Raw genomic sequence first — 25225 nt, 5'->3', positions numbered from 1 at the left:
AGCTTCGTGACATTAGAGTATTGCAGCTCCAAATTTCAACTGTATCAATGTCATTAAATTTGATTTGTATCACTTTTGGGCATGTGGCGCCGCGCGATTTCACAGTCGCTATACCTGCGGTGTCGCGCGTCGGCTGCCATTGACATAAGCCGAAAGGCCAATATCGCGTTTGAGGCGTTGACAAACACCGCCTTCGGCCCCCATTTCGTTTCCGTCTTATTGTTTATGTCTCTTAGTCGACACTTGACTTTGGATGAGTGATGGACGATAATTTTTGAAAATGAGAAAAAAATTGATTTAGGCATTCTTTACCGCAAACTATATTAAGTATACCTGTACAGTGCAGCTTACGCTGATAAAAATAAACAAAATATACAAGACGAAGTTAACACCTAATGGCACCTTATAGCGAAGATTAACAGTAATGACAGCGTTGAAAATGAAGTTGATCGGAAAATCAAAGATTTGCAAATAAAAGTAACTAAAAACAAAACTACACGTATAAATTTTTATACAAAAATTCCTTCGTTCTCAAAACCACCGAAACAACTCATGCCACGGACGTACATAGATTCCTACTTCCGAAAAGTTAATGATAACTCGAGAAGGTTTTATAAAACCCGTGTTTGTTTATACTTGCGATTGTGGTCCTGACAAAAATTTACAATACGGGCGAGTTATTGTTTCAGCTGTACAACACCGAGCGAGGTGGCGCAGTGGTTAAACACTGGACTCGCATTTGGGAGGACGACGGTTCAATCCCGCGTCCGGCCATCCTGATTTAGGTTTTCCGTGATTTCCATAAATCGCTCCAGGCAAATGCCGGGATGGTTCCTTTCAAAGGGCACGGCCGACTTCCTTCCCCATCCTTCCCTAATCCGATGAGACTGATGACCTCGCTGTCTGGTCTCCTTCCCCAAACCAACCCTCAGCTGTACAACATTGTAAAGATTTTGACGTGCATGCTATTTTCATTGTCACAAGTGCTCCAGGAAGAAGAAGTACATTTAACAGAGTATAGCGACGATCAGCACCCCTTGGTTTCGAACTTAGTGATGTGTTAAAACACTCAAGTGGAAGACACCAGAACGACAGGCAAGACGTGATTACATTGTAATATACAACAAAGAAGATAGACAGAACACATCTTAGAGATACGTGACAGTCTAGGACCCAGTGTGCGATTTGCAGGGGGGGATGGGGGGGATTTCCACCCCTCTGCATCAGACCATCCCCTCCTCTGACTTGAGTTTATGCATCCCAACCTGGGATGTTTATTTCCCACGCACTGGAGTAAAACTTTACATATAATTTAAATTTGTGGAGCCGAACACTGAAAGTTTTTAATACAGTCTTACTATTAATATGTTTGCTTATTAATTTTGAAAAAGTATTATGTAGTAGTTAAGCATTTCAAAACATTTAGAACTAAATCATCATTCTCATGTTGTCATTGTTGATTTCGTCTAAGGTGCGTCACCCGTTTACTTGCGAGCTTGCGAGGGAAGTAGTGTGGCAGTCATACCGCAGCAGTCGTACCGCAGAGTTGGGGGCTGAAAGTCCCACCCGGGGCCCTGACACAGGGCGGTGACCGGCCCGGTACCTGTGCGAACATTCACCGTTAGGCCACCTTTTGGCAACAGTATGGCGCGGACTAACGCGCCTGGGACGAAAGCACACATTACTAAATAACGTACCATCGTCTGCTTCTAGTTCCTAGGATAATATTTCGTGGACCTTCTTTAAATACTCTTCTCTTCCACCATCGTTTTCTTTTCCTTTGGTTTTCATTTCCGTTGTCAGCTGCGTGTGCAAGTACCAAGTAGGCCGCCGCTGCGATACTTTATCATCCTTTATACTGCAAGACCGACACACGTGTGGCACAAATTCTGTTGCTTTGGTATAAATTAACCTGCTGCATGCAACATACGCCGCAAGATGTTGCCTGTTGTAGCATGCTACAAGACGACGCACGCCACATTTCCGTAGCATGCCACAATGTTGCAAGACGTCGCCCCAGCGTAAACGAGGCTTTAGAGCCAGATCTGTATTGTATGGTGGATGTGATGTGTTGCGTACGAAACTAAAACCTGCAATCAGATCCAACCGTCGTGGAAAACTGTGAAGAGGTGTCATCCTGCAGCAAGATAACGCTCACCCACATTCTGCCTAACGGATAGCCGTCGCAATAAAGGAGTTGAGATTCGAGGTGCTGGAGCATCCACCATACAGTACAGACCTGGCTCCAAGTGATTTTCACATGTTTGGACCCCTAACGGAAGCACTACAGGGAAGAAGATTTGAAAGTGATGAAGGCGTCATTGCTGCGGTGCAAAATTGGTTACAGATGCAACCAAAAAACGTATTTTCTGATGAAATTAAAAAAAAAAAACTCGTTAAACGTTGGGAAAACTGCACTGAAGTCCAGGGAAGTTACGTAGAAAAATAACGCATGTTTCAGTTTTCTATCATCAGAATAAGTGCAGCTTTTCACAAGCGTGCCTTTACTTTTTGAATTCCCGTCGTATACCTGTATATAGATGATTTTGTAAATAAGCTTTACCTATAATGTACTTTTAAAGATATAACAAGGGATGGCTTTTCTGACAGTGCATACGCGTGAATAGTGAGTTTCGGCATTTACATCTGTTTATAAATAACTGTTTAACCATGGGTAACGCCACGGTCCAAGCTAGTAGCATATGTAATAATACTTACCCCACTAAGACATCCCCCCCCCCCACACACACACACACACACACACACACACACACACACACACACACACACACTGGTAAAAGCACAAATCGCACACTGCTAGGACCTGTGCCTGGATATGCGCCTTTGTGGTGGTCTACTTATTTCACTATCGAGACATGTCCCACATATTGATTCAATGCCTCATCTTGGCAGTTTTTCCCCATCCTTTTCAGTCTGCGGAGGCTATAACACAGTTTGGGCGTATCGTATATATTTCACACCGTGTGTACTGTCCGCCCCCGGTAGCTGAGTGGTCAGCGCGACAGAATGTCAGTCGTAACTGGGACGGAGATTTTCTCCGCTCAGGGACTGGGCGTTGTGTTGTCCGAATCATCATCATTTCACCGCCATCGACGCGCAAGTCGCCGAAGTGTTGTCAAATCGAAAGACTTGCACCCGGCGAACGGTCTACCCGACGGGAGTCTCTAGTCACATGACATTTATTTATTTACCGTGCGTACGTACCGAAGGGTGGGTGGTATAAGCGAGCTAAGCAACATCAGTAGATTAGTTCGAAGCGGATTAAAAAAAACTGTTCTAAGTGACCGATACTTTAATAAGAAACGCGCGATTCTGTCACATTTTGGAATTTGAGCGTATGTGGTGGCGCCTGGTGTTAGGCTGTACCGCCTAGCCCTTTCGTTCTCCACTTTGCAGCGCGCCAGGCGCTACGCGCCATCCGATCCGCACGGCACGTGACGTTCGGTACAGCCTTTCTCCGTACATTCTCATCATTGTGGATCTTACCCAGTGGTAGTTAACCTGAGTGGGCGACAGATGATAGTCTCTATATAGTGCAATGTCATGTACATTTGAGCAGGTCAGAATTAAAAATATATATATATATATTTTTTTTGTCCTTCTGCAACTAGAAGCACGAAAACCGAGCTGTGTGAAGATCATTGGTGTGCGAAGCCCACGGAGTGCGACTTAACGACAGATATCAGAGCTTAAATGTCACGTCAGTTTTGCCCCTGACTTCCTCTGCAGTTTGTAGATTCTATGGTGCAATTACTCTCATTTATTTATTTACTTGTATTAAATATTTAACTTTACGTATCCCTTTATTAATCGCTAACCTTTTTCTTTTCAGGGAAGAACCTGTACAACAATGAGCATGTGGCCATCAAAATGGTATGTGACAAACTACTTTAATTTTCTGATTTTTGGGGGTTCCAAATCTGAAGTTAATTAGTGAACAGAACTGTGTTTTTGTAGGCAAAGTATGCCGGGGTTCTTTCTGGAAGCAGAAACAGTACTCTGCGTCCTGTGTTAATTCGAATTGTGAAACTGTTAGCAATCCATTAATCGACAGCTCTTTAAATTAATTTCGTACTTTCATCTGGACAAACTCACTTTCGATAAGGCAAAGACTTTTTATTTTTGCTGGAAGTTGTTGATGTTGGCCAAATTTTTGTAATCATTTGTTTGAAATATCCGTTACCAGTCGTTAAGGGACAGAAATGTGCATAAATTTTGCCATCGATCAGAAATGACTTATTCTCATTCTGTGTATTATTTTTCTACTTTTCGGAAGATTATCGCACAGTAGTACATATTTCGCCGAGAACAGCGCAGTAAATATATTACAGTAGCTGTAGTATATCCTTTTCCCTTTCGTGGGTGAAAAGCTCACATATTGAGTTTCTTACATAAAAGGGTTTAACGTTTTTAATCGTAAAAGAATAAGGCAAGTCACTATTCGCACTATGAATTTCGCTTATTCCATTCAGCTTTAAAAGGCTCCATTTTCCGCTAAGATTAGCGTTCAGTATGACTATCAATAAAGGAGAATGACAAACATTCCAGTGTCACGGAGTGAATTTAAAACAGTGGTGGGTTTTTTGCTGCAACTGTGTCTGCCACTGAACGTATTTGTCCTAGTTCCCGAAAGCAAACCACGAATGTAGGTTGTACAGATTTACTTTGAATAAGTTAGAGGCTGTACAAACTAAATAATTAATTGCACTTTTTTCAAATCAGAAACAGATGGAAAAAGAAGAAGCGAAGCAGGAGCTTTTCAGCTAGTTCATTTATAAAACTGACAAAAATACATAAGCCAAGTAACATGAGAATAAAATGTTTCATTTCCGTTGCTTCGTGCCGCCACCTGTGGATATAGTTCTAATTAATTTATATTAACGGTTAGTGTTGGCCACTCAGGAACACAGTTTGAAATAGGGTCAGTCTACGGTACGATGTCCTCTGTGAACATTGCATTGTTGTGTGGATCATCTAGTGTAGACTAACCTCAAACACTAACACACCTGATGACTATGATTTTCCACAAGGCTTGAAGTCGGAAAGAAATGCTTTTCCATTGATCGGAAGCGCTCTCTCTCTCTCTCTCTCTCTCTCTCTCTCTCTCTCTCTCTCATGGATGCTTCACGTCCAGAGAATTCTTGTGAACTTCGAAAGAGGTCGCAATTTAGTCAGAAAATAGCTCAGAGACCGTCACTCTGTATTGTACTACGTCGCATCTACATTTTAGTGCTTGAATGGAATCTCGGACACACATCACGAGGTTAAAACGGTTGAGGGTTAATAAACTTCAACGAAGTCTAAGAGTAAAGTACGTTTAAAGCTTATTATTGATGTCTGGAAAGCCTGTTAAAATTTATTTTATTGTCGCAGTAACATTTTTTTTTTCTGCAACTGTCTAGTATCGCCAGCTTTTGAGGCGCTGATGGCCATGTGCAAGGGGATGTATAAAATGGTTAGGCACTTGATAATGTAGTAGAAAGTTACTGGGAGTCCTTATGTTCAAACGGTCAATATCTCACAATCTTCACACGTGAAGGGCGTAAGTCGTGTGAGAATAAAGTGTAGAAACTTTATCTGTTGCTTCAGTTTTTTATGAAATTGCGATTAATGCCTATAATACATAAAATGTTGTTCTACGTGTTTTCTGGCATTGACGCCATTGCATTGTCAGTACGGGAATTTCGTTCTCCCATGGAGTACGCTGATCGAGAAGCCCGATAAGCTCACGGAAGGCTAGCAACATCTCCTTTATCTGGGGTTATCGTTGTCTTTGACGTTTGAAATGCTTATCGCGATCGTGCAAACATTGCACTGGTAGCAGCATTTTAACAGCCTGGCACAAATTTCATAAGAAGGAACTACAGTAATCCACTTCTTTATGTGGAATTTGCCTTATAATTTCAACGTGAAATCCTCCGCTGTCCTTTCATGGCGCGGAGAAGCTGTTCTTAATGTTTGCTCCAGGAAAGTACTTAGCGGCTAATGAAAGAAGAAAAGGCTTACACTTCAAGGGGACGTATAGGAAAACACCTCGCATGTAAGTCGAAAAACGGTAGGACAATACGATGAAAGGAACCGTCTGTTGCTTTTGTTCATAGACGCTGTCTGGGCATTTATGAGACGTGCTTCAGGAAAAACAGTGAAAAAACGGACTGGTTGGATAAAATAAGAATTATGTCTTAACCGCTCGTCATCTGACTCAACTATATACATCGTTAACATACCCGAAAGTAAGTTGCAGTAGTAAGATTGAAAGTGGAAAATGATGCAACTACTGCACGTAGTCATAACACAGCATATTCTGTCTCATATTTACAGATGTTAATTTAATTAGCGACTTCCAACCTTTCTTTTACAATCACTTGCTAAGAGTTTGAGATTTGGATCGATTTAACTGAAGTAAATGACATTGTTTTCATTAAAATTTCTGAGTCTGTGGATGTGTCCTCCATTACTGATATTGTGTTCGCTAATATTGTTAGATGCTATAGAGAGAAAAAATGTCTCTGTACAATCCCTGAAGTCTCTTTTCTTTGTGGTTCTTACGCTAAATGTACATTGGCGACAATCAGTTTCGAATGCCGACTCCCTCAATTTTCTCAGTAGTATTCCTCGAAATGAACGTCGCCGTCCCTCCAGGCATTCCTATTTGAGTTCCCGTAGCGTATTCGTAATACTTGAATCTTGATCGAACATTGGTTACTACAGATCTCGCAGCCCGCCTCTCAGTTGCCACAATGTCCTCAGGTAATTCGACTTGGTGGGGATCCCAAACACTCCAGCAGTACTCAAGAATTGATCGCGCTGGTGTTCTATACATAATCTCCTTTGCAGATGAACTACACTTTGCTAAAATTCTCCCAGTAAACCGAAGTCAAGCACTCGAATTCCTAACTAGCGTTCTTATAGCCTCTTTCCATTTCATACCGCTTTACAACTTTACGCCTGGATGTTTAAACGACGTGACTGTCTCAAGCAGCATACTACTAATACAAAGGGTACTTGGGAAGTTTTGCAGCACGACGCAACAATAAGTCGTAGGAGGTCGGTTACTTCTGTGATCTAGGAAAACCTCATACTTACATTGTAACCGCTGTGCAGGTCTGTAGGCGCAGTCGTTCACTAGCAGGGTTAGTTTGAAATGCTTGCTATGGCATCGTGAACACGAACGAGATTTGGGCAGTTTTTCGGTACAACTTCACGCGTGATTTAAACTTAGACTAGTGCTTTGACGAAACGACTCTTGCACTCGGTGATGTGTGTCCACATCGTACTACATTCAGGTGGTACAGAGAATTCCAAAAAGAAAATTTCACTGTGGAAGACGCTGAGAGGACGGGAAGGCCACGATCATCAGTTACGGGCGAAAACATTGATGCTGTGAGGAAAATGCGAGACGAAGACAGACGAGTGACCTGTAAGCAGATAGAGGATACCTTAGGGCTAAATGCACCAGCAATTCGTTCTATTCTGCGTTATCATTTGCAAGTAAAGAAACTTTGTTGTCTCTGGCTGCTGCATAGACTGACGGAAGAGCAGATGACACGATGTGTGACTTGGTGACGGGAGATGTTAAAAAGGTTTTCTATGGGGCAATCTTAGTACCCCCCCCCATAAACCATGGACCTGGCCGTTGGTGGGGAGGCTTGCGTGCCTCAGCGATACAGATGGCCGTACCGTAGGTGCAACCACAACGGAGGGGTATCTGTTGAGAGGCCAGACAAACATGTGGTTCCTGAAGAGGGGCAGCAGCCTTTTCAGTAGTTGCAGGGGCAACAGTCTGGATGATTGACTGATCTGGTCTTGTAACATTAACCAAAACGGCCTTGCTGTGCTGGTACTGCGAACGGCTGAAAGCAAGGGGAAACTACAGCCGTAATTTCTCCCGAGGACATGCAGCTTTACTGTATGATTAAATGATGTGGCACAACTTGACTAGAAGAAGGGATCGGTTGGTAGGACATGTTTTGAGGCATCAAGGGATCACAAATTTAGCATTGGAGGGCAGCGTGGAGGGTAAAAATCGTAGAGGGAGACCAAGAGATCAATACACTAAGCAGATTCAGAAGGATGTAGGTTGCAGTAGGTACTGGGAGATGAAGAAGCTTGCACAGGATAGAGTAGCATGGAGAGCTGCATCAAACCAGTCTCAGGACTGAAGACCACAACAACAACAACAATCTTAGTACGTGAATAACATCGTGATAGGTGACGAGACTTGACTGTACTATTATGACGTGCCGACTAATACTCAAAACTAAGTTCGAAGTTTGTGTCACTCGTACCTGTCAGGAAATCCCGATCACTAAAGAAGAAAATGATAGTTTTTTTTTTTTTCTTCTTCAGGTCGAGGGGAATTGTGTATCGTTTTCAAATCAAGTGGAGTTGTGTATCGCATTATGTACACACAGAAGACAGTCACAGCTAACTGGTACACTCAGCAGTGCCTGCCCAAAGTCATCCAAACTTTGAAGAACCTGCGACCAAAGACAAGGATGGGCACTTGGTTCGTCCATCACGACAACGCTCCAGCTCAGCACGCCAAAGCATGCTCCGAATGTTTACGGGGTAGAGAGCTGAAATTGCTTGAGCACTCTCCTTACAGTCCTACCTTGTTTCATGTGACTTTGCACTGTTCCCGCATATGAAAATGAAGCTGAAAGGAGTGTACTTTTCAAATGATGTAGACCTCCTGAGGGCTTGGGACAAAAAGCGTGACTTACTCCCTACAGAAACTTGGGGGAACTGTTTTAGGGATTGGTTTCGGAGGATGGAGAAGTGTATTCAGCGTGGCGGAAATTACTTCGAAAAAATTAAATAAGTAAAGCTGTATTGCCAAACTTTCCTAGTACCCTTTGTACAGTACTCGAACGTTAGTGTCATCTACATTAGCTTACATTTTTCTGTATTTAGAGCTAGCTGTCATTCTTCACAGCAACTAGAAATTTTGTCTTGGTCATCTAGGAGGCTACAGTCACTCACTCCTCTGCCGTAGTATATGGATAGGCGATAATCATTTTCTGATAGAAGTCACGAACGCATTGGGGAGATCAACTTGCAGTCGGTGAGTGCGACGAACAGAAGTTACCTCGGAAAGACGATCGCTTTCACCCTCACGCTAGCGAAAATTTCTGCGCAAATTACGTAGCTGTCAGCTCTGTTAAAGTTGTCTTCTACGTGGTATCACACTGGCTTTGTGTATCTAATTCCGTCGGAGTTGCGCAGCGTCCTGAATTACGGAATATGGGTTCTTGACCGTATCAGAATACATCTAGCAGCATTCTAATATTCGATAATATATTAATCTGTGAATGTAGACATCATTAAGAGTACATCCCCCAGGTTCTGAGTAAACTATAGATATGTTATGGAACTTAAGTATATAATACTATTCATTGTATTAATCAGGACCTATTACTGAATTACTCGTGGATTATCACTGTGTAACGAAGTAGTCAATCAGATATGCAGTGGATTGTCTGTACTCGAAGTTGCATCCGAGTGAATGACATCTTAAGCGATTACGAAGAACGCAGACATTGGCGCTGCTTTGACCGTCGTCGTCATTCCAAGTAGGCAGGCAAAGACGAAAAAGTTCAGTGTGTCCAAGACTGCACTACAAAACCAGCTGGCCGTGATTGAAGACTTTGACACCTTTCAGAAACGAGGAAATACCTTTACGAACGTGAACTACCTGAACACAAAAATCTATCTCACCAAGTACATAGAACAGGAAGTATGTTGTCCCTGAGAAGACTGACCCCCTGCAGTATGAACCTTTATGGGATCAAAGCACGAAGAGTAACGGAAGATTTCATGCATTTTCTGAAGGAAACACATTTTGGTTATCAACCAAACTAATCATTAAGATTTCAGTGAGACGCAGAAGGTGCGGTTTCCAGTCATTGGTATAACTAGAACTGATGTAAAGACTATATTGACAAATGAGACTTTGTCGGAATAAAGGCAAGGCATTTCGTAGTATATCCAGCCACTAACAGTCGGTGTACAGCTGTGGCGCAGTTACTTAAAAGAGCATTGGTGTCTTCGTTCCTTCAGTAATTGTTTTAAAAATTGGCACTTTCCGTTGAAAACACTGTGGTGTATCTTCTGTGATTCTTGAATTTATGCTATACTTAAGTGCGTCTATAAAAAAATAGCGGCTCTTCGTTACGGATGCTCTGATTGCAATTCTCAAATTTGAGAGATGCGGAAAATCCTTTTTTTTTTTTTTTTTTTTTTTTTTTTTTTTTTTTTTTTTTTTTTTTTTTTTTTTTTTGTCAGCCTCTCCTTTACGAACTGCGTCTTGCAAGTGGTCTGCTTGCTATAATAACCCCATTGTTGTCAAATTGTTTCAATCACTTGTTAATGCAAGCTGTCATTTTACCATTCGTCAAACTGTTTTATTCGAATGTTTCAGGGAATTTAGTAAATTCGTAGAGATGCACGCCTGCAAACACTTGTCGGCCGTGAATAATTGCCTCTTTTTCAAGCCATTCAAGTGAAGATTTGAGGAAATATGCGAAAGTCAAATGAAGGAAAATCAAGGCTTTGTAGAATGTGTGTTCCAGTATATGAACTACCTTAGCAAGCCGAGATGTTGTATACAGACAGGTGCACTTCCACATTTAGAACATCCAAATAGTAATTCCGCGTTTGATAAACTGTAAATGCGTTTACAACGAAAAGAGAGATGCTTTTTTCAGATATATTTGCAGGAAAAGTTACAAACTACGTTCTCAGTCCTCGAGCCACATGCGGAGCGGCGTTAACATCGTGTACCAATATAATTCCCTGCCCATGCCTTTTTCTTGCTCCAGTCGCTAATGATTTGCAGGAAGAGCGAATGTTATTAAAACTTCTACGAGCTCGATGTTCTCTAATTTTATTTTCACAGTCTGTGTGTGAAAGTAATATGTTGCTTGATTCTTCTTGGATATTACGTTCCCGGAATTTCGACATTTAAGCTCTTCGTGTTGGACAACCGCTGCAGTTCGGTGGCTACGTCGGTGACACTATCGCGCGTACAAAAGGAACGTGTCGTAACATTTCGCTCGTATTTGGATTTTCTCTATCTCCTTTGTTAATCCTGTCCGATAGGGATCCAGTTGCAGAGCACTGCCAAAGAACCGATCGATCGAGGTTTTTATAAAACACTTCTTTCTTTAATTACATTTCCTAAGGAAGTTTCCATTGAATCTGTATGGCATGAGCCTTTCATACTGATAGTTCTATTCTGTCATTCCACTTTAAACCGCGTTATACGCATAGTGATGGATCACCATTCTTTATCTATACTTGGTATTTCGACTTGTTATATCGTAATGCTTTACTTTATGTTGTTAACGCCAATGCTTACACTAAGCGTCTATCTTCTACAGGTCTTTCAGCGTTAGCTACTGCATCATCCTCCTACAGCCTCGTGGAGCTTCTAACGTTATCCCCACTTTATATATACAGTATCTCTTTAACACATTATTAGAGAAAGCTCGAGCACAATTGTCGATTTTCCAAAGTAGAGAACAACGCGCTGAGTTAAGTTTTGTAAGGAAGGCTGTCAGATCACACAGCTAGTCGAAGAAAACTCATTTGTTCACTAAGCAACAATGCAGAACTGTCTCGAAAGCCTACTCTGTCAAGGAAATCTGCATATATCGGGGCCACGTTGTCTGTTCCTTCATGGACGGATAGTGCGATCACTGTTTACAGATCCTCGTCCATTACTAAAATGTTCGGTGTTTCGGCCTTCTCTTGGTCACTCTTCATTTTGGTATCAGTAAGTAGTATGATTACTTGGCGACAATATAGATGACTGTGACGACGTTAAAGAGATACCCACGTACGGTTATTTTATTCGTTAGCGTGTTGCAGCCAGTTGTGGGTTAGATGTGCCGAGTTAGGTATTCCTTTTCGCCTAACTGTTTTTAAAATTTTGCCATTTGTTTTGCCTCGCGGCAGTGAGAGGCTAGCTGCAGCTATAAATTGTGAAACTAGCGTCGTCTGTCTACTCCTCCAGCCTCCCATATCCAACAGAGTAAGCTGTTTTACTTTAAGCGATTCATGTCTGTCTTTACATTCCGTAATCTAACATTGAATGGGACATTTGTAAATCTTAAACGTGGACTTCATGTCATTTAAGTGAGAGCAAAAGGTTGTCTTGCCATCGAATGTGAAGCTAGAGCGCCAAAAATGGTCTTATTTTTTTAGATATATTAGCCCCAGAATTTGACAGCTGACATAACTCACTCGTGTTTATACGATTCCAGTTCTATTGATGATGACATTGTGTGTGAGTCTGATACAAAAACATATTTAAAAATAATAGATGCACTGCATCTTGGAAGGATCGTGACGGTTTCATCTGCATGAAGACTTCCTGTCTCTTCGCTGTAAATAATGAGTGACTTCTGTATCAGATACATCGTCTGGGTTTGATAAGCGTGGAATTTGCTCTTCGCCCCTTCCCTCTCCCCCCCCCCCCCCCTTTTATGTGGGACTAACATAAAACATACTCGCGACGCCTCCACACCTTTCAAGAATTTCTTATGTTCCTTTAAGGACTTGCGCTGTGATGGTGGGCGTGCGGGAATGATTCGTAACTCAAAAGTTGGAGTCGACCTCTGGCCTGACTGTCAGTATTACAGTCTCTTCTTGGAACCTCAGTTTCCATTAGTTAAAACTGGTAGCTATGAGTTACTACTGGAGGCAGTGCTCATTAGGAACTAAAACTCTTTGTAGCGCACCATTTTTATCTGTCATCCTGACACGCTAAACCAGTGGGATGGCGCAGTGGTAAAACAGTGGAATTGAATCGAAGTGGGGAGGGGGGGGGGGGGGAATCGGCCCAAGTCCGCGTGTTGACCGAGGAGGCTTGGGTTGCAAATTCTAAAACTTTTCCGGCGAATTGAGCATTAAAAGAAGTTCAAGCTTGCAGCCTCTCGTTGTCTACTGCACAGCACTATATTTCGATTGGGGACCTGCCAGTTAACCATAGATAACCCATCGAAGACTAAGACTTCCTCCGTCCCGCAGGTTATTAGCTCGGTGCATATATTCCGCGCGTGCGTTAAGATGGTGGTGAGGGAGCGACCACACTACCCGGTGGGCAGCGCCGTCGCCGTCGCAGGTGGAATCGCGAACTCAGCTGTCCGCAGCGTTGCCGCCCACCGTGGCCATCGGCGCACACTGTTATCTTCGTCTAGATCAAACCCTGGAAATGAGGAGATTACACCCATTGTCCAACAAATGGGCGTTATCACGCTTCCACCGTCGCTTAAAACGAATTCCAGGATAATACCTTTGAAAAGGGCACATCCGATTTCCCTGTCCACCATTGCCTTACACAGTCTTGTGATCCGTCTCTGAGGACGTCTACGCCGGCGGGTCGCTAGTCACTGATACTCCTGATTGCTTTCGCACTAACCATCCATTATATTTCCTGGGGCTGCAACTGTGGATATCGCTATTACAACTATAATCTACTTTTGCGCTACATATGTCGAGTGTGTGTATATGTATTTATTGGCGAGGAAAGTGTAAAGTATTAAGTCCACCTTTATATGGTTTTACAGCTATGGCACATACAAAAAAACTTGCCTATCAGGTATCTTCTGACAGTGTCACAAAACGTTGTGTGTTCGTTTCTAATACGAAAATTATATGGCCATGGAGTAACGTGTCAAGACTATCTGATCGTGAAGGGGGAGGGAGTGGGGTGCGGTTTAGATTCTGTGGTAGTTCGTTCAGGGTCTTTTCTGTTTGCTTGTAAAATTACTGCGGCGTCTGTATATGATGTGTTCCACAAAGTTTTCTCACTCAATATGTGGCCACGCGCGAGGCACATGAAGCATGCAGCTCTTTGCCACAAACGGAAGTGCACCTCACTGCTGCTCGTCATTTTGCGCCGTCAAATCTGTTACGTGGTATTGGCAAGTATTTGCAACACAGCACTCGTTTTAAACAACAACTGATAGCTAAATTGGAATCCATTTAATGCCGATGGTGCGTTGCGACTGTTGAATATCCAAAAATAGGGGAGGACAGCAGTCAGTCGCAAAATACGTAATTTATTGTAGATCTAGATTTCGACTATTACACACTCATCACCGGTGCACTACTAGAAGTCATGTAGGCATAACCACGTCAGAGCATAAACACGTGACAATTGACGTTAGCATGTGCTTGACGTTGGCATGTGCTTTGCGGAAACAAAACCAATGATGACTGTGTTACAGTCTAAATCTAAATTTGCAATAAATTACGGATTTCTGCTGTTGACTGGTGTCCTTTACGTTCGAACAACTGATAAACTTTACATTAATGTTCGCTCATAGTTCTATGTAACTTTTATATAAATTATAGGTTCTACACTGATGGAGTCGAGAGACTGTCCAGAACTTACCACATTAAAATATACTGAATGTTAGGGTTGTGCATCGGGAAAGGTGCCTTATAAATTGCGTTAAAAAGTTCTGTTTGGTTCTCTGTTGCTCTGAAATGTGTGGGGGAACCAATAAACTGTGCAGCTGCAGTCTACCACCCACTAGTACTTTGTTCGCAATGTCCCATGATCCTCCTTAGGAAACTGACCCTCTGTGTAAAAGTTATTGTGAAAATTGTTCGTTCAGTGATGCTTACTGTTCAGGTCGTGGCACATTCTCTTTACCGTTTGTTGTGCATAGGCCTATAACAACGGTTTACGAAAATTAAAATAACGTTATTTAATGTACACATCTACAGATTCAAAACATATGTTCAAGAAGTTCACCAAACAGAATTCCCAAACATTTTTCGAAAGTAGCTTCAAACTTAACCGCCACACCCAGCAAATGATTCAAATATTAAAAACTGAACGGGTTGTCATCAAACCTCTTTTTACATTTATATTTATAGGCTGGTTGTGAGCTGTGGAGCATTCTCCACGACTTCCTTGTTTTTTAAAATTGAGTCGTATGTAGACTCAAAATTTTCCTTCACTTTTTTCCAATGAGTAAGTTTGTTACGGCCCTGACGCATTTTCATAAAGAACAAACTTCAGATAAATAAAAATTGCTTTAACAATCGAAGTTCTTCCCCTTAATGCCCCAAAGGCACATAAGACATGTCTTCTTTTATTGTCGCACAAAAACTGACAACGGAGAGAAAATATTCATTTTCGCGTGGTGCTTATTTTGTTGCATTTTACCAAGCGTGAAATATTTAGTCTATTACTGCAAGGCACTCTGAAATATTCTGTTTCCACTTCAGAGCGATTACTTGTAATTATCTCTACGTTTATTCTGCACCACTAATTGATGTAGTAAAACTGCTCCGCATATAAAGTACTTGTTCCTATTCACATAAAATAAACCAAACTGTAAATAACATGCGTCGTTACCCGATCGATAAAACCTTTTGCAGTCTGGTTCACCCTCTTACGTGCCAGTGCGCTCCATTACCGATTAGGTCCGCCGGTCACAACATGATTGTTAGCCTCCAATTTCACCGAACGAGAGCACAGAAGTTCTCCGGTAACGTGGTAGTAGCAAGACATAGGGAACGATCCTGAGCAGTACGGCACTTACCTTCGTCACAGCGAACCACACTATTTAAATTGGAGAAAGCAGTTCTTTGACTTCAGTGTATCCGTTGTGGATGACGATCTGCTTCTGTGATTTAAATTGACGATTTATGCAACCAGCCCCTTTTCTTAGTTCGTTGACGAGATTTATTCAACCATAAACATGTTTTCCAGCCACTGTAGGCGCATCATCAGAGGGAGGTGTTAGAACAACATTATGCTGTGGGTCAAGTGCAGGTAGATGCAGTGCTAATGCTGCTGGTGGAAATGGCGGAAATTTTGTAATCAGTGACAAAACGTTTACGAAACTGAAAGTTTCTTATGTTTTAGGTACTTAATAGTGCACTGCCTTGTGGTATCCATGTCAAATGTCTTCGTATAATGTACATAATTAAGCTATGTACACAGATATACACATTGTTTAGCTGCACTTGGTTTTACACTGATTCACGGAAAGTAAACACTAGATGTTTTTACAAAGAATATTGATGTGATAGATATGACAATTTATTACAGTATAAATATTACTCGTACAGATATTATATTTCAGTAAATTTTGCTAGCTGCAAGAGTGTTTCTATACTGCTAACATTATTGTAATGTGGATTAACAGTTATATAAAAGGTAAACAAACGGAATGGAACATTTACTACGTAACTAAAAACCTTTTATAAATTACAAAATGCCATAGTTGTTACATGACAAGGAGAACAGATTTTATGCAGGAAGAATGAATATGTATTGTTGTCATCTTTGTTGTTTTGGTGCCAGAATGTCATGGAAATTCTGGAAGGAAAGGTTTTGTGTAAATACACTTTGTTCATTAACTTTTCTAAATCGTTTCAGGCAAATGCCGGGATGGTTCCTTTGAAAGGGCACGGCCGATTTCCTTCCCAATCCTTCCCTAACCCGAGCTTGCGCTCTGTCTCTAATGACCTCGTTGTCGACGGAACGTTAAACACTAACCTCCTCCACCACCACCATTAACTTTTTCTTACAGAAATTCCAGGACATCCTGGCACCAAAAAGACAACAATAACGAACACGTATTCATCTCCGTGCATAAAATTTGCCTCCTTGTCACTTAACAACTATAGCATTTTGTAGTTTGTAAATAGTTTTTATTTGCTTAGTAAGTATTCCATTCTGTTCGTTTACCTTTTCTATAACTGTTAACGCACATTAAAATTATGTTACCAGTATAAAAACACTCCTGTAGCTAGTAAAATTTACTTAAATATAGTACCTGTACGGGTAATACACACATGAAAAACGTTTTGCATCGCCTCGGTTCCCAGAACTCCTGAAGACAGATGTTGACTATAGATGTTGTATCACAGACACAGTCCCTTTGACTGTTCAGAGATGTCACTATAAATCCGCCCAAAGATGTAAACAACCAAGCATGAGCAGCGCCTATTAGAAGTGGTCCGACAGCCAATCAGTTCCAGTCATTCCACCAGGAAGGAGGTAAACGGCTCGTGTTGTCTATGGTTCAGCCACGCCTAGACGGTCAGTACCGCGGTTCGATCGCGTCCGCATTGTGACTTTGTGCCAAGAAGGGCTCTCAACAAGGGAAGTGACCAGGCGTCTCGGAGTGAACCAAAGTGGTGATGTTCGGACGTGGAGGACATACAGAGAGACAGGAACTGTCGATGACATGCCTCGCTCAGGCGTCTCATTGACAGCAGTGGATGACCGCTACCTACGGATTATGGTTCGGAGGAACCCTGACAGCAACGCCACCTTGTTGAATAATGCGTTTCGTGCAGCCACAGGACGTCGTGTTAAGACTCAAAACTGTGCGCAATAGGCTGCATGATGCGCAACTTCACTCCTGACGTCCATGCCGAGGTCCATCTTTGCAACCACGACACAATGCAGCGCGGTACAGATGGACCCAAGAATACGCAGAATGGACCGTTCAGGATTTGCATCACGTTCTATTCAGCTATGAGTGTTGCATATGCCTTCAACCAGACAATCATCGGAGACGTGTTTGGAGGCAATCCGGTCAGGCTGAACTCCTTAGACACACTGTCCAGCGAGTGCAGCAAGGTGGAGGTTCCCCGCTGTTTTCGGGCGGCATTATGTGGGGTTGATGTACGCCGCTGGTTATCATGGAAGGCGCCGTAACGGCTGTACGATACGTGAATGCCGTCCTCCGACCGATAGTGCAACCATATCGGCAGCATATTAGCGAGGCATTCGTCTTCAGGGACGTCAGTTCGCGCCCCCCATCGTGCACATCTTGTGAATGACTTCCTTCAGGATAACGACATCGTTCGACCAGAGTGGCCAGCATGTCCTCCAGACATGAACCCTATTGAACATGCCTGGAATAGATTGAAAAGGGCTGTTTATGGACGACGTGACGCACCAACCACTGCTACGGTCGCAGGTTCGAATCCTGCTTCGGGCATGGATGTGTGTGATGTCCTTAGGTTAGTTAGGTTTAAGTAGTTCTTAAAGTTCTAGGGGACTGATGACTACAGATGTTAAGTCCCATAGTGCTCAGAGCCATTTGAACCAACCACTGTGAGGGATCTATGCCGAATCGCCGTTGAGGAGTTGGACAATCTTGACCAACAGTGCCGTGATGAACTTCTGGAAAGTATGCCACGACTAATACAGGCATGCATCAATGCAAGAGGACGTGCTACTGGCTATTAGAGGTACTGGTGTGTACAGCAGTCTGGACCACCACGTCTGTAGGTCTCGCTGTATGGCGGTACAACATGCAGTGTGTGGTCTCCATGAGGAATACAAAGGGCGGAAATGATGTTTATGTTGATCTCTATTCCAATTTTCTGTACAGGTTCCAGAACTCTCGGAACCGAGGTGATGCAAAACCTTTTTTGATGTATTTGTACTGCAATATATTGTATCTCATGCCGAAGACCATGATGTAGTAAAGTGTCATATATATCACATCAATATTCAAACATCCAGTGTTTACTTTTCCGTGAATCAGTGTGAAATAAAGTACAACTAAATACTGTGTTTATTTCTGTACATAGCTTTAAAAAATGGTTCAAATGGCTCTGAGCACTATGAGACTTAACATCTGAGGTCATCAGTCCGCTAGAACTTAGAACTACTTAAACCTAACTAACCGAAGGACATCACACACATCCATGCTCCAGGCAGGATTCGAACCTGCGACGTAGCAGTCGCGCGGTTCAAGACTGAAGCGCCTAGAACCGCTCGGCCACTGCGGCCTGCGTACTTAGCTTACATTATACGAAGAGATTTGATACGGATACCACAAGGCAGTGCACTTTAAGTACTCAAAACATAAGAAGCTTTCTGTTTCGTAAAAGTTTCGTTACCGATTACTAAATTTCGGTCATTTCCGCCAGCACTGCATCCAGCTGCACTTTGTTCACAGAATAATGTTCTTGTAATACGTCCATCTGATGACGAGCTTGCAATGGCTCGAAAACATGTTCAGAGTTGAATAAATCGTATCGAAAAAACTATAAAAGAGCGACTGATTCCATATTTATTACCACATACATCGCCAATTTCTTAACGTTGAACGTACGTTCTGAGGAAATTGAGGCAAACGCAAGTGACACTGCGAAAGTAAAGGTTCTGATCGGTAAACTAACCGCTGGAGAAAGGCACGATACTATGTTTTGAATTTGGCGCCAAAGACAATAATTTAAATGGTCTCATTGCAATGCCATTTTTAAAATATTCAGCACTGTATTTACGACGTACAGTATGTTCTCGTAAATTCTGTAGGGTACATTAGTTTTCACTGACATTCATGTTGCTTGCTAGTGTTGTTTATAAAGGTTATTCTGCATGCTTTTATGAATAATAAGTTTCGAGCAGATTTAAGTAAACGAACTGACAGACTGTGAAAAAGAAGTAAGAATATCCAATTGGTTCACCCACCCCCTCTACGGGTCCGGGGTTAGAATAGGCTCGAGGTATTCCTACCTGTCGTAAGAGGCGACTAAAAGGAGTTTCACCAGTTTCGGCCTTTATGTGATGGTCCCCTGTAGGGTTTGACCTCCATTCTTCAAAATTTTCCCGAAGAACGAGCCAATTGGGGAAGGGCACCTTACAAGGTGCATCGTGTCCATCATGCATTGAGATCTTTAGCCCACTTTCTTGTCGTCGCATTGCATTCCTGCCCATTCTCCATCTCTTGGACGAGGACACGTTCCTGGGTGCGTTTTCCACCATTCACTATGCAGTGTCGATTTCTGCGTCGACGATGACCATGGACTTCTTTGCACCTGATATCCAGCACGGTAGCCAGGCCGTTGTGGTGTGGCCGCCATGTACCCTATTGGTTGTAGCCTCTTGACCACACAGGGATCACTCTGCTGATGCCTGCGCCGTTAACTCCCCAAATATGCCAAGGGGTAGATGCCCATCCCCATGGGGCATCGGGACTCCCGGCAATGGCCATCCTGCCTGGTGGCCTTTGCTGCGGCTGGGTGGTGCCTGTGGGAAGGGCCCCTGGTCGGAGTGGGTGGCATCAGGGCAGATGACACACGATGAAGCGTTGTCTGTCATCTCTTGCTGGTGGTAAAACACCAGCAGTCTCTAAGCGATCACGAGCTCAATTCGAGAAGTATGACCCCAAATCATTCCCCTCCCTGGCCACACCATGGAAGGAACGTCAGGCTAAGGGTGGCATCTGATCTTATTCGCCCCGGTATCTTGTATGTTCCAGAGCTAATGGGGAATCTTTCATGATGATGAAGCCTCAGTTTTTTGTTGAGTATTTAGAGGACAAGTTTGGGGAGGTGGAGGGCTTGTCCAAAATGAGATCAAAACAGCATCCTCTGCCCAGTCACGACGTTACTCGATTGTGACGAGCTGGGGGATGTTACTGTAACCATCACGCCCCGTAAGAGCTTAAATATGGTCCAGGGTATCATATTTCACAGAGACCTTCTTTTTCAGTCCAACAATGAGCTGCGCGCCAGTTTAGAGTGGCGAGTTGTACATTTCATCTGGCATGTCTACTGGGATCTGAAGGATAATCAGGTTGCCACCGGTGCCTTCATCTTGGCCTTTGAAGGAGATACGTTGCCCAAGAAGGTCAAGGTGATAGTCTACCAGTGTGATGTAAAGCCCCTATATCCCTCCCCCGATGCGGTGCTTTAAGTGCTGGAAGTTCGACCATATGCCTCTCCGCTGCACTTCCAGCATCACATGCTGAGATTGCGGATGCCCATTACATCTCAATACTCCATGTGCCCCACCTCCCATCTGTGTCAACCGTGGAGAGCACCATTCGCCTTGCTCACCTGACTGCAGTATTCTCCAGAAAGAAAGGAAAATCATGGGGTACAAGACCCTGGACAGACTAACCTACACTGTGAGACTAAGAGAAAATTTGAACGCCAATGCTACAACAGTTGTGGCACCATCAGCTCCGCAACCCAGGTCGCCTCTCAGAGCCAGAACGCTACACCTGCCCCCTTGATGTTGGGGGCATTTTCCTCCATGTTGCTCCTGCACCACCTACTTCAGGAGCAACCCCCCCCCCCCCCCCCCCAACCATCGGGGACGTCCGTCCCCCCTTCTAAGCTAGAGAAGCGTAAGTCTTCTTCGGCTTCTCTCGCTAGGAAGGGGTCCCTTGGGTCACTCACTTCTGAGGTTTCTTCTCGTGGGAAAGACGACACCCGCCAGTGGCTGAAGAGCCCAAAAGCAGCTGGTCGTAGGGCTTCACGCTCATCCTCAGTCCCAGAGACTGAGCCAGTGAAGTTCTCCCAGTCAGGTAAACCCAAGTAGCAGCGAGAGAAATCCTAAAAGAAAGCGCCTAAGACCAAGGAAATTGCGGTGGCACCCACACCACCGCTACCTACAAGCTCTGCGACGGAGGATAGGGTGGAGATTTTTATTTTTGCGTCCGCTGAGGACCTACATCTCCTTAGACCCAATGGATATAGACTGCTCAGGCAATAAATCGGTAGCAGCAGGTGACGCTGATGGGTAAACTGCCTCATTGAATGTTCCATGCCTACCCAGTCTCACGTCATCATCCTCCAGTGGAATTTCAGCGGTTTTTTCCACCGCCTGCTGAGCTACGGCTACTGTTAAGCTTCACGCCTGCTATAAGCATTGCCCTCCAGGAAACCTGGTTCCGAGCTATGCGGACCCCTGCCCTTTGCGGCTATAAGGGATGTTACAGGAACCGTAGCGACTATAATCGAGCGTCAGGTGGAGTTTGCGTTTATGTCCTAAACTCGGTCTGTAGTGAACATGTGCCTCTTCAAACCCCTCTTGAAGCTGTGGCTGTCAGAATAAGGACGACGCAGGAAATAACTGTCTGCAATGTGTATCTTCCTACAGATGGTGCAGTATCCATGAATGTATTAACTGCACTGATTAATCAACTCCCTAAACCTTTTCTACTTCTGGGAGATTTTAATGCCCATAACCCCTTGTGGGGTGGTACCATGCTTACTGGCCGAGGCAGAGAAGTCGAAACTGCACTGTCGCAATTCGACCTCTGCCTCTTAAATACTGGGGCCGCCTCACATTTCAGTGTGGCTCATGGTAGTTACTCGGCTATTGATTTATCAATTTGCAGCCCAGGACTTCTCCCATCTATCCACTGGAGAGCACATGACGACCTTTGTGGTAGTGAACACTTCCCCATCTTTCTGTCACTACCCAGATGGGCTTTAAACAAGCCTGAAACGTTCACCTCTACTGTCACCGTTGAATCCTCTCCACTCGGGAATATCGATGTGATGGTTGAGCAGGTGACTAGCACAATTGTTTCTGCGGCAGAAAACGCAATCTCTCGCTCTTCAGGGTCCGGAGACGTAAGGCAGTCCCTTGGTGGTCGCCAGAAGGTGCTGAAGCAATGAAGGATCGTCGGCGAGCTCTGCAGCGGCATAAGCGGCACCCTTCCCTGGAGCACCTCATAGTCTTCAAACGGCTCCATGCCCGTATTCGCTACCTTATCAAACAACGGAAGGAGGAGTGTTGGGAGAGATACGTCTCCACCATTGGGTGCCACACGTCACCCACCCAAGTCTGGGCAAAGATCAAACGTCTTTTCTGGTACCAGGTCCCAACAGCTGTCCCCGGTGTTAAGCATAAATGGCGAGTTATGTACCGACGCAAACGCGATTGCCGGACACTTCGCTCGAGCCTCTGCGTCGGAGTATTACCCCCAAGCCTTTCGCACACTCAAACGGCGGCTGGAAGGGAACGTCCTCTCATTCACTACACGCTGCACTGGATCCTATAACGTCCCATTTACAGAGTGAGAGCTCCACGGTGCCCTTCCACATTGCCCCGACACAGCTCCTGGGCCTGATCACATCCACAGCCAGATGATTAAACATTTCTCATCTGACTGCAAGCGACATCTTCTCGTCATCTTCAACCGGATCTGGTGCGAGGGCATTTTTCCATCGCAGTGGCGGGAGAGCACCATCATTCCGGTGCTGAAACCCGATAAAAACCCGCCTGATGCGGTTAGCTATCGGCCCATCAGCCTCACCAACGTTCTTTGTAAGCTGCTTGAACGTCGGCGGTTGAGTTAGGTCCTGAAATCACGTGGCTTGCTGGCTCCATGTCAGGGCGGCTTCCGCCAGGGTCGCTCTACCACTGATAATCTTCTGTCCTTCGAGTCTGCCATCCGAACAGCCTTTTCCAGACGGCAACACCTGATTGCCGTCTTTTTTTGCTTACGTAAAGCATGCGACATGACTTGGCGACATCATATCCTTGCCACATTGTATGAGTGGGGTCTCCGGGCACCACTCCCGATTTTTATCCAAAACTTCCTGTCGCTCCCTACTTTCCGTGTCCAAGCTGGTGACTGCCATAGTTCCATCCCTATCCAGGAGAATGGAGTCCCACAGGGCTCTGTATTGAGTGTGTCTCTATTTTTGTGGCCATTAACGGTCTAGCAGCAGCTGTCGGGCCCTCCGCCTCACCTTCTCTGTATGCAGACGACTTCTGCATTTCGTACTGCTGCTCCAGTACTGTTGTTGCTGAGCGGCGCCTCCAGGGAGTCATCCACAAGGCGCAGTCATGGGCTCTAGCCCACGGCTTCCAGTTTTCAGCCGCAAAGTCGTGTGTCATACACTTCTGTCGGCGTCGTACCGTTCATCTGGAACCCGCACTGTACCTTAATGACGATCCACTCACTGTAGTGGAGACATATCAATTCCTAGGACTGGTTTTCGACGCCCGATTGACTTGGCTCCCTTATCTTCGTCAGCTTTAAGTAGAAGTGCTGGCAGCACCTCAATGCCCTCCGTTGCCTGAGCAACACCATATGGGGTGCAGATCGCTGTACGCTGCTGCAGCTCTACAGAGCCCTTGCCCAATCCTGAATTGACTACGGGAGTGTGGTTTATGGTTCGGCAGCGCCTTCAGCATTGCATTTACTCTACCCTGTGCACCACTGTGGGATTCGATTAGCGACAGGAGCTTTTAGGACGAGTCCGATGACCACTGGTGGAGGCTGGTGTCCTTCCCAGCAGATTAGGCGTGCGCAACTGCTCGCCAGGTACGCAGTACACATTCATAGTTCTCCTGAGCATCCGAATTACCGTATCTTTTTCCCGCCCGCGGCAGTCCGTCTCCCCCATAGATCGGGGCTAACGATTGCGGTTCGTGTGCGGTCCCTTTCTCCGAACTGAAGTACTTCCCTTTACCACCTCTACTTGCGGTCCGTTCACGTACGCATGCATGGTGTACACCTCGGCCGCAGCTTCCCCTTGACCTTTTGCATGGGCCTAAGGACTCCGTTAACCCCGCCACCCTCTGCTGTCACTTCGTCTCGATTTTTGACGTGTTCCGGGGCTCTGAAGTGGTTTACACCGACGGCTCAATGGCTGGTCGTCACGAAGGCTTCGCGTGTGTTTACGGAGGACATATTGAGCAGCACTCTTTGCCAGTTGGCTGCAGTGTTTTCACTGTAGAGCTGGCGGTCAAATTTCGTGCTCTTGAGTACATCCGCTCATGCCCTGGCGAGTCATTTCTCCTGTGTACTGACTCATTGAGCTGCCTCCAAGCTATCGACGAGTGCTACCCTCGCCACCCTCTGGTAGCGTCTATTCAGGACTCCCATCTGTGCCCTGGAACAGTCCCGCCGTTCCGTGGTGTTTGTGTGGACCCCGGGACATGTCGGAATCCCCGGCAACGAACTTGCCGATAGGCTGGCCAAAGAGGCGACGCGAAAACCGCTTCTGGAGATAGGCATCTCCGAAGCTGACCTGTGTTCTGTCTTACACTGCAGGGTTTTCCGGCTTTGGGAGACGGAATGGCATAACAGAACGCATAACAAACTGCGTGTCATTAAGGAGACTATGAATGTGTGGAAGTCTTCCATGCAGGTCTCTCGCAGGGAATCAGTTGTCCTCTGCCGGCTCCGCATTGGCCTTAAGTCACGAGGACGCACAGTGTCGCTGTGGCTCCCAAATGACAGTCGTCCACCTCTTGCTGGACTGCCCACTTTTAGCCGCTCTGCGGCAGACTTTTAACTTTCCCAGCACCCTGCCTTCGGTGTTGGGCGACAATGCCTCCACAGCAGGTTTAGTTTTACGATTTATCTGTGAGATTGGGTTTTATAGTTCTGTGTAGATTTTAGCGCATGTCCTTTGCCCCTCTGTGTCCTCCACCCTAGTGCTTTTAGGGTGGAGG

At 44.7% G+C, this 25225-nt stretch overlaps 1 protein-coding gene across 1 annotated transcript in view; it reads left to right on the top strand.

The window, feature by feature from the left end:
- LOC124805383 (casein kinase I-like) overlaps positions 1-25225 on the top strand; it is a 321183-nt gene that overhangs the window by 163544 nt on the left and 132414 nt on the right. The window contains 1 exon segment of the mRNA XM_047265945.1: positions 3854-3894. Coding sequence (XP_047121901.1) covers positions 3854-3894 — 41 coding nt within the window.

The sequence above is a fragment of the Schistocerca piceifrons genome, chromosome 7 (assembly GCF_021461385.2).
Source record: "Schistocerca piceifrons isolate TAMUIC-IGC-003096 chromosome 7, iqSchPice1.1, whole genome shotgun sequence".
Classification (NCBI taxonomy): domain Eukaryota; kingdom Metazoa; phylum Arthropoda; class Insecta; order Orthoptera; family Acrididae; genus Schistocerca; species Schistocerca piceifrons.
Note: the sequence above shows the minus strand (reverse complement) of the source record. Positions and strands in the feature narration are given on the sequence as shown.